Source organism: Typopeltis vanoorti, chromosome 8, assembly GCF_054136105.1.
Source record: "Typopeltis vanoorti isolate ZY-2024b chromosome 8, IOZ_Tvanoo_1.0, whole genome shotgun sequence".
Lineage (NCBI taxonomy): Eukaryota > Metazoa > Arthropoda > Arachnida > Uropygi > Thelyphonidae > Typopeltis > Typopeltis vanoorti.
Window position 1 is genome coordinate 69601429 of NC_143556.1, and position 15572 is coordinate 69617000.

Below are 15572 nucleotides of genomic sequence, written 5' to 3' on the forward strand. Positions count from 1 at the left end.
AATTACTGTGATTAAATTTCATTTCCGTTTATTGATCCAGTGAATTTACAGTCTCTTTAAAAATATGAGTGATTGGATTTCTGTTAGAAAATTTCTTAATTTAGCAAGTAAAAATAATCCTCATTAATTGTTTGATAGCAAATTGTTTTCATGCTGACTAATATTTGCAGTATTAAATACAGTCAGTCCTTACTTATAGATTTGTTGCATTCTGTGGGATCAGCCTCCAAAACTGATATCTGATAGAAGTTTGCTATGTAAGGTAGAAATGCTTATAAGGTAATGTAAAGTGCTAAAAAAGGAAAATTTAAAATAAATTGTTTGTAGTAAATTGCATAATGAATTAAGAAAATCATAAATTTAAGAAGATAATTTTAAATTAATTTAAAACATTTATAATAGTAGATTTCAATGATTCAGATAATTTAAAATGTTCTTTAATGCACACTCATCCTTAATGGTTGTATATTCACAGCATATGTATCCAGTTTAAAGTCACATGGATAGGCTTGCATTGCCTTGATCACCTTAATAATTCTTAATGATATTCAATTTTATCTGATCAGTCTTATTACATTTATGAGTGAGTGCACTGTTCACATCATTTATCTTTTACTTCATCATTTAACCCTTAAATTACAGCCATATTTTTATTTAACTATAAAAAAGATACAGGAATACCTTAGCTATTCACTCATGTTCATGGTGACTGCATCAAATGAATGAGTTAGTTGGACAATATGCTTCCAACAAGCTATCTCCGAAACACACAATTTCACTTACTGTTTCACTTCGATTGTCAGTTACTCCTGAATGGCATGAAGTTTAATTGGAAGCTTTCCTGTCTATAATCCCAGATCACTGTAAGTCTGGAAATGTGCTGCTATAACGCAGTTGGAAAAACAGCAGAACATTGTGCCCTTCGATTGGAAAAGACCCAGGTTCGATTCTTGTCAATAAGGGGAATCCTTATATGGACTTTTTCAATTAAAGGTGAGTTAACCGACCTCATACAGGGGTAGCAGGGTCTTTCATCCTGCATACAGACAAATTGGCCTTCAGAAGACATGCAATTTACAGACAAAAAAATACTGTTGTTGATGATGATGGTGGGAAATAGATGGCATTGTGGTAGTAGTGTCATAGTTTGAGAATTAAGTAGTAGTAGTGGAGAGGGTAAGATGTGTTTAGTAAAGTAGAGTGCCCTCCTACAATGAGTCCCCTTGGACTCCCTAGATGTGTCACATAATAATAATAATAAATGCTTGTATATTATGCACAGTGTTGTACATAACTTGACATCAATATAAAAATTAAAATATTTGCATTTATATGCATTGAAAACAAATTTTATTTGTTTGAGGGGAAAAAATTCCTTCAGGAATTTAATTAGCTGTTACCCTAAAAATAAAAAATAAAAAAATGTTGAACTTAAATAATACAAATGTCTCAAATGGAAGGTGTGTGTGTGGGGGGGATTGACATTGTGATGACTATAAATACACAAAACCATTTAGTACGTAGCGATCTTTCGCGATGAGTCCTGGGACTGCTATGGAGACCTGGTATAATAATAATGAATAGATTAATAATGATTATTAATCTATTCATGACTCTGATGCTATTGAAATATACTTCCAGAGGAATGCTTGTAAGACATCAGGTTTTGCAGTTTATTGTTTCAAATCAAAACAGTGACTTAGTGTGTATGATGTATCATACAAAGTAAATTAAACAATTTATCATTTCTTCTTAGGTATCTGGCATCTAATTCATTAAACTTTCATGATTTTTTTTGTTGTTGTTTGTCTTATGTTACTGGCATGTGTGCATACGTACATGTATGTGTGCATGGGTGAGCATATATATATTTGTATGCAGATTGACTCGGTTTATGAACATGTTTAAGTCATTAAAATTATTGAATATATATATATATATATATATATATATATACATACAAACACACGTTTTTTTTTTTAAGGCAACCTCGCAAAATTGAAAATGCTAGTATACATGATAAATGGCATGTGGCATTTCATGGCACACAAGTAGGTGCAGTACGAAGAATCCTTGATAGTGGAGAACTACTCCCATCAGGTAAAAAGTTTAATATGTATTATTTCAAAGTTTTCCTGTAATCATCCCTGATAGTGATAATCTGATAATCCCCCCCCCCCCTCCCAAAAAAAAAGGTATGGTAGTGCAAAAAAAAAAAGAAGAGAGTACTAAACTTTAGCCTATACTATACATATCATTGTAGTTATTCAGTACTGTTTTTTGTGCCATATGTAACTAAAATTGTATTTTCAGATCTTTATATTTAAAAATGCAGATACTGTTAATTATAAATGAACATGGTAAAGAAACCGGTACCATTTGGAATAGACATTATTCTTTAAAGCTTTGCAGGGAAAAAAATTACAGAAATCAACCAAAGTTCAAAATAAATTAAAAGAAAAATAATTTATTGGTAAAATTATTCATTAATGGAATGGGTCTCTTTAAAATTTTTTTCATCCAGTTTCTAATTGAATTTCTGTGAGTGCTTCCTTGTTGTAATGAGTTTTAAACTTTCTTCTGATGGCTGATACAGACTTCAGCTCAGCTAGCAAGGAACACAGGGTTGATTTTTAACAAGGAACTGGATATTTATTTGGTTAAGATTAAAAGAAACCAACTAGTTTTACCACAGATTACTTGTGGCTTCTTCAGGGTAAAATATATAAATGTATGCTTGGCAAATACAAAATATAAATTAACAAGCTAAGCCGACAAGAACTGTTCTAGTATAAATAATAGAGACAACATGGCAACAGTGAAAGGTGGCACAAGTTATCTGCTTTCCAGTATTGTATGGAGATGATTAGCTAAAAAGTTGAAATGCAGCATATGGAGAGATCTAATGAAGGATTTCCAAATGTCACTTAGAATCAGTTCCTTGATTCTTGTTGAGTATGCCATGAGAAAAAATGAATGTGGTGGATTCTTTTATGTAACGAGAACATAAGTTTTCTTCTAGTTAGTTTTGGAGGTCTAGTTCCAATCAATGGCATGTGTATGTTCAAATGTGTGATAAGCTAAACCCAATCTTTCTTCCGTTCTTATGAGCCACATTGCTGAGATGTTCCTTTTTTCTTATCTCAAAATTTCTAGAAGTCTGACCAATATATGAAAGGCTACAGGAACATGGAATTCTTTAAACCCCAGGATGTTTATAGAAGTGGTTGCTGTCTTTGGGAGAGTGAAGATTCTCACCATACTTAGCTTCTATGTATGGTGAGAATAGGTTTGAATGTCACTTTGCTTATGAGATTTGAGAAGATTAGCAATTTTGGTTGAAAGACTGCAGATATAAGTGATGGAAATTGAGTTACCCTAGTGCATGTCAAGATTTGGCTTGGACTGGAGAAAAGTATATTTTGAACCAATTTCCTTAGCCATTGAGAATAAACTGGTTGAGTAGAAGTCATAATTCGTCATTTTTCTTGTTTTCATCTTTCAATATAAATGAAGATAGCATGTTTTTTTCAGAGTATGAATGATTCCTATTTTTTGGGAGAATGGTGAAGAGATAATGAATGGAAGTACATCTGGTATGAGTGGGCTTTGCAGTAAGCATCTAATGTGAAACCATTTTCAGAGATCTCTTGCCATTAACCATTTATTGGTTGAAAGTTCTCCTTCAAATGCAATTTATCTTTTCTTCATTTGAAGCCATTTATTATAGTGTAAAGTGCATGGAAAATGAAGAAATTTGAACAAATGAATAATTAACAATTTTATATCAATCTTGAATAAATTCCTTCTCTGTTGCATTTTACAGATTGTTTATATATTCTAGAAGTGAAGTTATAAAAAAAAATTAAAATTGCACAAGGACTTTATAGACACTCTATATATATACATGTACTATGTAGAAATATATATACACGTTTGCACAAGAATAATGTTTAATTTGCCAAATATTTCGGTCTGAATATTACAGACCATCTTCAGTGGCTACATAGGAATAGTTTTAAAAAACAAAGTGGAATATGAACAATTGATCATTCACACATAGAACCAGCCGCGTGATGTCATATCGTTAAGTATTAGAAGAGTAAACATTTTAAAGTCATAATTAAAGATATTAATTCAGAAATTCATATAATAATCTTAAATAACATTAGACTAATATAGGAAATTTACAACAAAAAAAAATTAATGTGTTATCCTGATTAAACTTTCCCAAATTTTCTAATCATTATGTCACAAGTATCGTTAATAAATCAAATGTACTATGTATATGTACTGTCGATACAGTAGACCTGTATATACATGGTGCCTATACATTTTCTCCATAAATGTATTCACTTTGTAGGGTAAAAGATTTGTGGAAGGAGAGTGAAAGTGATGATCACATGTGTCAGAAGTGTTTTGAGAGTGAGTGCCAGCAAGTGTGGGGAGAGTAAGAAGAATCAGAGAGTTGAAGACAAAAAAAAAAAAAAGCGAGTGTATATTCAGTGAGATTGTTGTTGTTGTAAGTAAAGTGCTGGAAGCAAGTATCGTAATATCCTTAATCTTTGTCTCAAGAAAACTGATTGCTTTCATTATCATGCTTTCTTCAAGCATATTATATCATTCTTACAGTTGATAGCAAGAATGAAATGGTAGAAAATGAAGAGAATGATCAGATAACAGCAAACTCTATGTGCCTACATAGAGTTCTTCACAGAACAGAATGGAAGATAGAATGGTTGAAGAAATCTGAGGAGTGGTATGGTAGAGAATCAAAAGACTGAAGAGATGCAAAGGAAGAAAAAAGTAATATATGAACGAGCAAGGATAAGGATAGTGTTGTATGGAGACTCCACGGTAAGAGAATTACCTGATTGAAGCGAGTGTAATATGGAATCGTGTTTTCTTGTGACAAACATTAAGGCTATTAGAATTCTGTAGGGATGCAGAGAGGAAAAGTGAACGAAATTACTATTTTGGTGGGTTCAAATGAGCTGGCAAGTGATGCAAGGTATATTTCTGGTACAAATGAATAAGAAGAGAGAGAGTGAGTGAAAGATTGTGAGTCTGCTACCATGTTATGATTATGCAAGATCCTACTCACCATGAAAAAAATTTACTCGCCCAAGACTGCTACCCCTCCCCCACATTTTTTTTTAATGATATGTCTCAATAAGTCAATAGGAGTTCTATAAAATGATTAGTAGTGTTGTGTTGTTGTTTGATGAATTCCTTTGTGTGAGAACCATTCCAAGAAGGAGAGGTTAGTAAATAATAAGAACAAGAATAACAATAAAAACAATTGATTTTTTTTGGAAAATATAATTCTTACATTAATTTTTGTTGCTAGAATGGCCATTTATATTACACAATGTCGTACATGATGAGTGTACGATATATTCTTATGTGTTTTCTTAAAGTTGAAAAAATATATATTTTGTTCAGGAACATATTTTTTATTTAATAAAATATTTCATCCAGTCTACAGCTGCTCACCAGCTGGCAAAATCCACTCATCATGGGTGAAGAGTGGTGTGTGTGTGTGGGGGGGGGGGGGTGATCACATGATATTGAATATAGCACCCTAGGTTCATAAGCTTTAAAGTGTGAGGAAGGTTGCAAAATAAAGAGGTATTGCAATTTATGTATACTAAAGCCAGAAGTATTCAGAATAAGGGAGGAGTTTTTGGCATTAGCTAGTTCAGCTTGGCCAAAAAATTATAGGCATTATTGAGACAGAGGGGATCAGAATGATGGGGAGGAGTTATTAAAACTTCTCTCCTTTAGTAGAAGAACTGAAGCCAAAAGGAGTAGAAGTAAGTACATCAGGAGGACAGAGATGCAGAGGGGTAGTTCATTTGATGCTATCTGGTGTGGGATGGTGATACAAGGGAGAATGTAGTGTTCATTGGCAAATTAGCATAATGAGTGTATGATGAGTAATTATTATGGGGAACTTCAACTATGGGGGATATGGACTGGAAGGAGGAACAGTCATTGTGAGAGAGGAAATAGAATTTATACAGGTGCTAAGAAATAATTACCTGAGATGGCATGTGAGGGAGGGTACTCGAGGTTTAAGAGTGCTGGATCTTGTGACAACGTTACAGAACTTAGCAGCAACCAAGGTAGCCACTTCAGAAATGTGATCATGTTATCTTAAACTGGGAGATTGCTAAATATGTGCAATTTTCTGTGAAAAATGGTGTGGAATTAAAGCAGGTGATTATGATAAACTTAGGAGTCAGCTTAAAGCAGTGCCATGACAAGAATTTCGAGGAAAAAGATTTAGCAGTGCATGGGAGAGGTTAAGGAGTGTTTGAAGAAAGTATTATCAAACTGTAAACTCAGAATTAAGAAGATAAATCAGGCAAGAATTAGATGAGCAGCATCATTAAGCAGAAAGTTGTTGAGGATATATTAAAGAGAAAGTGATCAGCATGACCAAGTCAAGGCACAGACAAGAAGGGTGACCCATATTGTAAGAAAGTCCAAAGCTGATTATGAAAGAAAGCCAGCTAATAAAGCCAAAAGAAATCTCAAAGAATTATTTTGTTATGTGGTGAGTAAAAGGAAGAATGACTATGGAAGGATGACTTTAACAAGTGCTGATGGTAGGGAAGTAACCAGAAGCAAATAAAACAGTTGAGTTACTGAGTGATCATTTTGCAAGGCTAAACCATTCATTTGGAGATATTGCAGTGACTTTGAACCTTAATATAAATATGGCCATTAGATTAGATGGGATATCAGTCCTTGTATAACACAAATGTGCAAGGGAATTGGTAACTATTCTTACTAAGCTGTTTAATTGAAGTCTCGGTTCGGGAAGGTGCCTTGGAGTGGACAGGGAGCAAAATAACTCCACTGCATTGTGGAGGCACCAAGATAGAGAAGAGCTTCCATAACTTAGTTGGTATCAGTGATGCACTTTGTTTGGAAAGACCTTGGTTTGAATCCCATCTATAATGTGAAGAACCTTTATAATCACTTTTCAGTTGCAAGTGACTTTGTTGTCTTATATGAAGCTGGCAGGATTTTCCTTCCAAATTCTGAATGTTTTTATCCAGCAAAAAACAAACTGGCCAGAAGAACACATGCAATTAACAAACATAATACACTGGCCTTATAGATTTAGTTTCTTTAACCATAAATCCAAATAGCCAAGTTATCAAATTATGGGCCAATTGGTATCTGAGGAGTGATGATGGTTAAGGTATTAGAGAAGTTAGTAAACGACAAAATTCAAAACTGGATGAACTGGAAATATGATTATTTATCGGAAGGGGGGCAGGGGGGGAGTAGCATGGTTTAGTGAAGGGTAGGTCTTGCCTTAGTAATCTGCTTATATTTTATAATAAAATGACAATTTAGTTGAATAAAGGAAATGGCTACAGAATGATACTGCTGGACTTTGTAAAGGCATTTGACATACTATCACATAGAACTCATCATCATCATCAAATTCCTGCCATGTACCCTCAAGGGGTGTGTAACTACATGAAAAAAATTACATCATTATTAACTTCCTATCTACAATTTTCTTCCAAATCAGTCTGTTACTTGTCAAGACTTCAACATTATCAGATCTTATATTTCTATCATCTAAGGCACTTTGTACTGTATCAATCCACCTATATCTTGGTCTTCCTCTGGGTCGTTTTGCTGCCAACCTGGCAGAGAACACTTGCTTTGCTAATCTTTCCTCGCCCATTCTGTTTAAGTGACCATACCACCTGAGATTAGCTCTGCTAATGCATTCCTGGATGCTGACAATGTCAAGTTCTTTCCTAATATCCTCGTTTTTAATATGATATTACCATTGATGCCATCTGTTCATGCCTATAATCTTTCTCATGACTCTCATATCTGCGGTCTCTAGTCTATGGTCAAGTGTTTTACTTCTGACCCACTTCTCAGATCCGTAAGTTAAAACTGGTTTGAACACTGTCTTGTATACAGCTAATTTAGTGTTCCAACTAATTTCTCTCTTATTCCATATGAATTTATTCAATTGATTTCCCACCCTACCAGCTTTGCTGATTCTGTTGTCTATTTCTATATTTAATTTACCATCTTCAGTAAAAATCGTGCCTAAGTAGTTGAAATGTTTTACTTGTTCCACAGGTTCTCCATTCACAACACAGTTGACATTTTCAATGATTCTGCCTGTTTTCATTGTCTTTGTCTTTTTATTGCTGACCTTCATACCATATCTATTACAACAGCTATTCAATTTAGTCAGAGAATCTTGCAGACTTGTAGCAGATATATTTAGAAGTATAACATCATCCGCATAAAGCAAAGAGCTGACATTAACATCTCCAATTTTGATATCATGTTTAATACCACTTTCCTTCATAATGTGATCCATATAGATAATGAATAACAGAGGGGATAGTGTACATCCTTGTCTCACACCAGATTTAACATTAAACGATCTCCTGTACTTCCTTCAATTCTAACTGCTGACTTACAACTCAAATAAAGACTAAGTATTGCTTGATATAATGCCCCATTGACACCATATAACTGCAGCGTATTGAATAGCTTCTCCCTTGGCACCTTGTCATATGCCTTTTCCAAATCGACAAAACTTAAATACAGATCTTTGTTATATTCCCATGCTTTCTCAACTATTTGTCGTAAAGTGAAGATCTGATCCTGACAGCCTCTATTTGGCCTGAACCCAGCTTGTTATTCACCAAGCTTTTCTTCCACAATTCTTCTCAACCGTTTCTCAAGTATACTTGCATAGATCTTGCCAGGAACACTCAGTAGGGAAATACCTCTGTAATTCTCACATTCAGTTTTATTTCCCTTTTTATATATGGGTACTATGAGAGCTCTACTCCAATCATCTGGAATTTGTCCCTCTGAACTATGCAGTGCAGCCACTGTAAGACTTTTATACCACCATACTTGAGCATTTCTGGTTGAATAATATCTACTCCTGCTGCCTTTCCATATTTCAAGCCTTTGATGGCTCTTTCTACTTCAAGTATGGATATGTATTCCTGACTACATGCCTGGTCAGTGTTTTTTACCACTGTGCTGTCATCACTGCTTGTTTCATTTAGCAGTTTTTCAAAGTAATTACTCCATACCTCAAGGATATCTTTTTCTCCCATTTTCATGTCACCTTTATCATCTCTAACTCCTTTTACAGCACTCTTTCCTCCATTCCTAAGCTTCTTCAACAACCTCCAGAATATTTACCTTCTTGATATTTATTTTCTATATTCTTGCCAAAGTCCTCCCATGACTTTTGTTTAGCTAGTTTTACACAGTGTTTAGCATTCTTGCATTTGTCTCTATATTCTCTAAGAGCACAAACTGACTTATTTGACAGGAACTTTTGATATGCTTTCTTCTTTTCCTTCACTGCCTTTTTGACTTCCTGTGTCCACCATGGAGTTCTGATTTTTCTATCCTTGCAGACAACCTCACCACATGCCTCTATGGCAGAATCAATCAATGTTTTCTTCAGAGTTTTGCCACTGAATCTCCAAGATTTGATTCCTGTTCTCAAACTCTTTCATTTTTTTTTCAATAACCTTTGTGTATTTAAGTCTATAGTTCACATCTGAGAGCTGCTCAACTTTTATTCGCTTTAAAACTTTCTTAGATGTTACTCTTTTGAATATGAAATTCAATTTTATCCTGCTCAAGACTAAATAGTGATCACTTCCAATTTCAAATCCTCTGTACACTCTGGTGTCCTGCACCGGGGAGAAAACATCACCATCAACAATAACATAGTCAGTGAGACTTTTCTTATTCCTAGCGTCTTCTCTCCATGTGAATTTATGCACATTTTTATGTTGGAACATGGTGTTAGTAATAACCAGTCCATGTCCTGAGCAGAAATCCAACAGATATTTGCCATTATTATTAGCTTTGCTCTTTTCTCCAAATTTTTCCAAAATATTTTTGTATGTCTCATAATCATTTCCTACTCTGCTATTTAGATCCCCAACAAGACCAACTTTTCCTTTTTCATTGTGTCAGTTGCTTTTTCTAAAGCCTCAAAAAATTCCTCCACTTCTGCCTTAGTAGAACCTTCTCTGGGATGGGACCATAGGCACAAATAAGTCTCATTGTCCAGTTTCCCATTTTCATATTTGCTCACATTACTCTACTTGAGAATAACTGCCATTCAAGAAGATTAGCCTCGTATTTTGTGTTGAATACTATGGCTACTCCTCCTTTTCCTTGATTGTCATTGCCTGAATATAACATTTTGTATTTATTGCTCAGAAAGATCTCACCAGTTTTTGTCTTTTTTGTTTCAGTCACCCCTATTATGTCGATCTGGTACTTATCTAATTCCTCAGCTAGCTCCATTTCTTTGCCATTCAGGCTTCTTACGTTGATAGTACCGATCTTTAACTCTGGTGATGTTGAGTTGGGGTTTGTTTTCAGATTTATTCCAGTAGCTGACTTTTTGCTGTTCGCCCTGGTTCCCTGGCAAAAACAACGGGGGCCTTGTTTAACCGGGCGACGCCCCAGCCGGCATGAAATTTTGTCATGTTGTACCATCATTTTTTATTTTGGTTTAACCAATAAGAATTCAATTTGGTCGACTAAATCCCAAATTGCCAGCCTATCCTCGTTCGTTCAGTATCCAAGTAGATACCCAACAGGGTGCACCACGAGAAGGTGAGGATTGGACATTAGGTCAGAAGCCGTGGTTGTTTCTCTGCATTCCATGATTTAATGTTAGTCAATAATGCAATGCAAGAAGAGAGATAGCAAATGAATATGATCTTGTGATACATACTGAATGACTTAAATAGACTGGCAGTATAAGCAAAGATAAATGGCTGCCAGTGTAACATCAGCCAAGTGTAGGTGGGGATGAAAAGATGTCAAGCTTTATACCACATTAGTGCAACTGAATCGCAAGAAATCAGGGATATAGGAAATTATTTAAAGATAGCAAAGGTAAATGGCTGCCAGTGTAAGGTTGTGCTCTTTGGAATGAAAAGATCACAAGTTGTATACTACATTAGTGGAATGATTTGCAAGAAATTAATGAGGCCAGGGATTTGAGGGGGGGATACTTGATTTACCATGAACAAAGAACACAACAAGTAGCCATAGGGAGGTTATTATTTTCTTTATAAGATTTTAATAATATTACACCATGTGCAGATGGTGTTGCCTGGATTCCATGGAGGAAAGAAATGGTGGAGAAGATCCACAGATGAGTAACATAATTTGTGGCTGGTCTGTGAAATAGACTGAAGATTTCTGGGCTTCAAAGATTAGTCAATAGGTATAAAAGAGGATACATAATAGAATCATATAAATTGTCATTTGGTATCAATTCTATAATACCCCCCTCCCCACCCTTAAGGAGTCTTATAGGACTGACACCAAAAGACTTTTCAAAATAGTCTGGAAAGGAAAGAAAAAAGGAATTATCCCTGAAAATTATGTACAAATATTGTGGATTAGATTTTTTGCATGGAGAGTGGTGAATAGGTGGAATGGTTTGCTATAGGTGGTTGTGAGTGCTTTTTCGATGGTTGAGTTCAAGAAGAGATAATAGTGTGAACAGTGGTTAGAATGGATCTTCTGCAATGATTCCTAGACTCCATGGAGATTACTGAGTACAAGTAAGAATATTTTACCTGAAATATTTTTAATGCAGTCATAAACCTATAACTAAGATACCGCATACTACTTTAAATGGGAATTAGTTACCTTTGCTTATAAGAAATGAGCTATGTATGTATGTAGCAAATAATCACTATAATGCATTTCCCTGCCAGACTTAACACAGTTACTATATATTTTTAAAATTAAAATGTTATGATTTTTATTATAGACAGAGTTGGACTTAATGGACAATCTGTAAAGAAAGCTGTTAGAAAAGGGAATTCAAAGGACTTTGAAAGTTGCCAAGTTTATCTCTCTCCCACCCTTCGATATGCTGGAACTAACATATTTTCTCCACGTTATGAGTATGTAATTTTTCCTTTAATTTTTTCATATTTCTTAGCTGTTATCCAACAAATGCTGTCTCTGCATGCAGTAAAATTGGTCTATTTATCTATCTTTATGTATGTTTTAACTAAGATCAATCATATTTTTAATTAAAATTTCTTGAGTGAATCAAATTTTCAATCTGCACTCAATTTATATGAAAGCTTTGAATGCCAGATAATTCACATATATATTCGGTGGTTACAGTGATATGACAAGATCAAACAGTTTCTTATGCCAAATTCATCTCTTTAGAACTGTTGCATCATGCTACTGTAAAATCTCTCGCGATTTGTTAAATTAATTAACTCATCGAGTTCGATTTTACAGAGGTTTGCAAACATGTATAAAATAGAATTTATGTAGTAATTGAGTAAATGCAATAATCTTTCTGTGAAATGCATAAAATAAATTCCATTAAATTGTATGTAAAACAAAAAAGAGGGCATTAACAGATTAGAATGATGACTAAGCAAAAACAAATGTACACAAAGTCTTACGAACATAAAAATATGCACCCACGATAGAGGCACTCGAACGGAGGGAGCTGAAGTGACATCATCATGCTGGCAGGTAATCCTGGAAACTATAACGTAGTAACAAAGGATTATAGAAGATATATAAAAGGACTAAGATGGACCAGCGAGGTCTTTTGGGGACTTTTTGCTTGTGGTGCCGTTTCCTTTCTCGGAGGATGGAGGTCCATGTGTGTGAAGGTGAGGCCTTGATCAGCGGAACTACTGCTTGAACGCATGGACGTGCTAGGAGAGTGCTAATACCCACGGTCATAACAGAGACTTTGACAGTTCCTTGTTACTGATGGGAAATCGAAGCGGCAATACCAACAGAAGAATCACTCCAACCTTGTCCAGCAATTCCCAGATTATCGTGGAAAGGCTTAGACGTTGGTTATGCTTTTTCACTATATAATTTAAGGAAATTACAACATCAACTAGGATATACATTAAAATAAATTTTAATATACTTCAATATTTCGGCAACGTCACATTGCCATTTTCAAGAATGTTAAGAACAAAACACATGCAGGCAGACACAACAAAACAGTAAGTGAGAAGAAGTAGGAAGCTATTATTTCTCCTAAAGTCCTGATGGTGCCCTCTAGCAGGGATTTTGTTTGTATTCTTGGGCGATTGGGCTGAAGGTCTTCTGATGTAGGTTTCCCAAATTTGAGGAAGTCTCTTGCAGCCAAATTTGTTGAGGTTTGGATCATTTCTTAGGGCTGAAGCTGATTCCATGAAAAGCCTTTCGTATTTGTATTTGCTACAGTGTATTATCCTGGCTTTCTTCCACCGTATTCTATGACAGGTATCCAGCACATGGTCAGCAAGACCAGAGTGGCTGTATTGGTGAAAACGGATGTAGTCCTTGTGTTCTGAAATTCTGATATTTGCTGTCCTGCCTGTTTGGCCAAAATAGGACAGCCTACAGCTGCAAGGGACCTGGTATACACCAGGTAGGTCTAGGTGTGTGTGTGGGGGGGGGGGGGGTTGGTCTTTAGTAGAGCGGATAAGGGATGCCAATTTTTTATATGATCTGTAACAAGAAGTTATGTTTTTTTAGGATTTTTGTGATTTTTTCCAAGGTGCCTCGAATATAGGATATGGTGATGGATTTAGAATAATCCTTATTGTGAGGGAGGGGGGGGGGTTACTGGTTTCAATATTTTTCGGATTTTTTGGGGGGTAGCCATTGGCTGAGAAAGTGTTGAGAATGTGGTTTAGTTCTGTGGTTAGAGCATTGTCATTTGAGCAGATAAGTTTAGTCCTGTTGTGTAGTGTCTTAATGACTCCATATTGTTGTGAGGAGGGGTGGTGGGATTGTTGGTGAATGTATCTGCCTGTATGGGTGAGTTTTCTATAGACTGAGAAAACCGAGGTTCCATCAGGCTGGCAGGTGACTAGTGTGTCTAAGAAAGGAAGGCAGTTGTTTTTTCCCTCTTCCAGGGTGAATTTGATTCTGGGGTGTTGATTGTTTAAGTGTGTTAAGAAGGGGAGGAGTGCATCGGAGCCATGTGGCCAAATAGCGAACGCATCATCAACATAGCGAAGCCAAGCAGTTGGTTTTTGTGGGGCAGAGTTTAAGGCTTTCTCTTCAAATGTCTCCATATAAAAGTTGGCCAAGGGTGGGGAGAGTGGAGAACCCATGGCTGTCCCCTCTATTTGTTTGTAGAATTTTCCTTTGCCAAAGAAAATAGCCTAAGTTCATTGTGAACTGAAATAGGGCTGTGATATTGGGAGGAAATTTAGCTTGGATTAGCTCTAAGGATTCTTTGAGTGGGACATTTGTGAATAAGGAGAAGACATCAAAACTGACCATTATGTCAGTGTGTTTGAATGTAAGGTTTTCTATGCTGGCTTTGAAATGGGCTGAGTTTTTTATTTGTGAAGGTGTGTTGCCAGTATAGTGTGAGAGAGCTTTGGTCAAATGTTTAGTTAGTTTGTATGTGGGGGAATTAATGCCATCCACTATGGGACGTAATGGCACATTTTCCTTGTGAATTTTTGGGAGTCCATACGGGGGGGATATGGAGTTATATGGTTTTAATTTGTTAGTGATTTCCACAGGCCAAGAAGTGACCCTCTTAAGGAGCCTGTGGAGTTTTCTCATTTGTGAGTTGGTGGGATTGTACATGATAGGGAGGTAAGTAGCACGATCTAACAATAGAGATTTCAGCTTACCTGTGTAATCTTTTTGGTTAAACAATACTGTGGCATTCCCTTTATCAGCTTTGGTGATTATTATTTTCTTGTTTTTCTTTAATTCTAATAGAGATTTAATTTCTTTACTAGGCATGTTGGTTTTAGGTGGTTTAGCTTTGGTCAGAACACAAGCTACATCCAGTCTAATATCGTTGGCGACGTGGTTTGGAAGGTGTCGAATCCCGCGTTCAATTCGTATCGTAATATCCTCAGCAGGTATTCTTCTGGGCTCAATGGCGAAGTTGTGGCCACGTGCGAGGGTGTCTAGTGCTTCAGGTTTCACACTAAGTGATGAAAGGTTAACTACTGTTTCGGTAGGAAGTTGTGGTTTCAAGATCGAGTCCTTTTTTAAATTTTCAAATTTTTTGATGTGTCGATCTCGTACTTTTTTAAATTCCATGAGAATTACCATAATCCACGGAGATGATATCGAACGTAAAGCATGCCATTACGGTAAGATGAAGTTAAACCTATCAAGACAACTGAACCGTCTCACCTTCCTGAAGCGCTGCCAGGATAACCAGGTAATCCCTAACTGTGTCAAATTTAAGCACCGTTTCTCTTTGCAAGAGGCACTCCTTATTTATAACCGTGCCAGCCAAGCTTTACTCAGGGAACAAATTGCTACTACTCACCGTTTTCTGAATGATGCTAACTTAGCTATCCAAGCACTCGAAGATGACCTTTCAAGCACCTTAAGCCACGAAATTTGGTCTATCTTATACGACATCTCGTGCACTGCAGCAGAGAAAGAATTTAAAAAAGTATAAGATTGACACATCAAAGAATTTGAAAATTTAAAAAAGGACTCGATCTTGAAACCGCAACTTCCTTCCGAAACAGTAGTTAACCTTTCGT

The 15572-nt window shown here is 35.8% G+C and overlaps 1 protein-coding gene across 3 annotated transcripts in view; it reads left to right on the top strand.

Annotated features, from left to right (window-relative positions):
• Nucleotides 1-15572, top strand: part of Neurl4 (neuralized E3 ubiquitin protein ligase 4) — a 646806-nt gene that overhangs the window by 614493 nt on the left and 16741 nt on the right. For all 3 annotated transcript variants that reach the window (XM_090397278.1, XM_090397280.1, XM_090397281.1), the window contains 2 exons: nt 1985-2100; nt 11837-11972. In XM_090397278.1, the coding sequence (XP_090253404.1) occupies nt 1985-2100; nt 11837-11972 (252 nt within the window). The remainder of the gene's footprint in view (nt 1-1984; nt 2101-11836; nt 11973-15572) is intronic.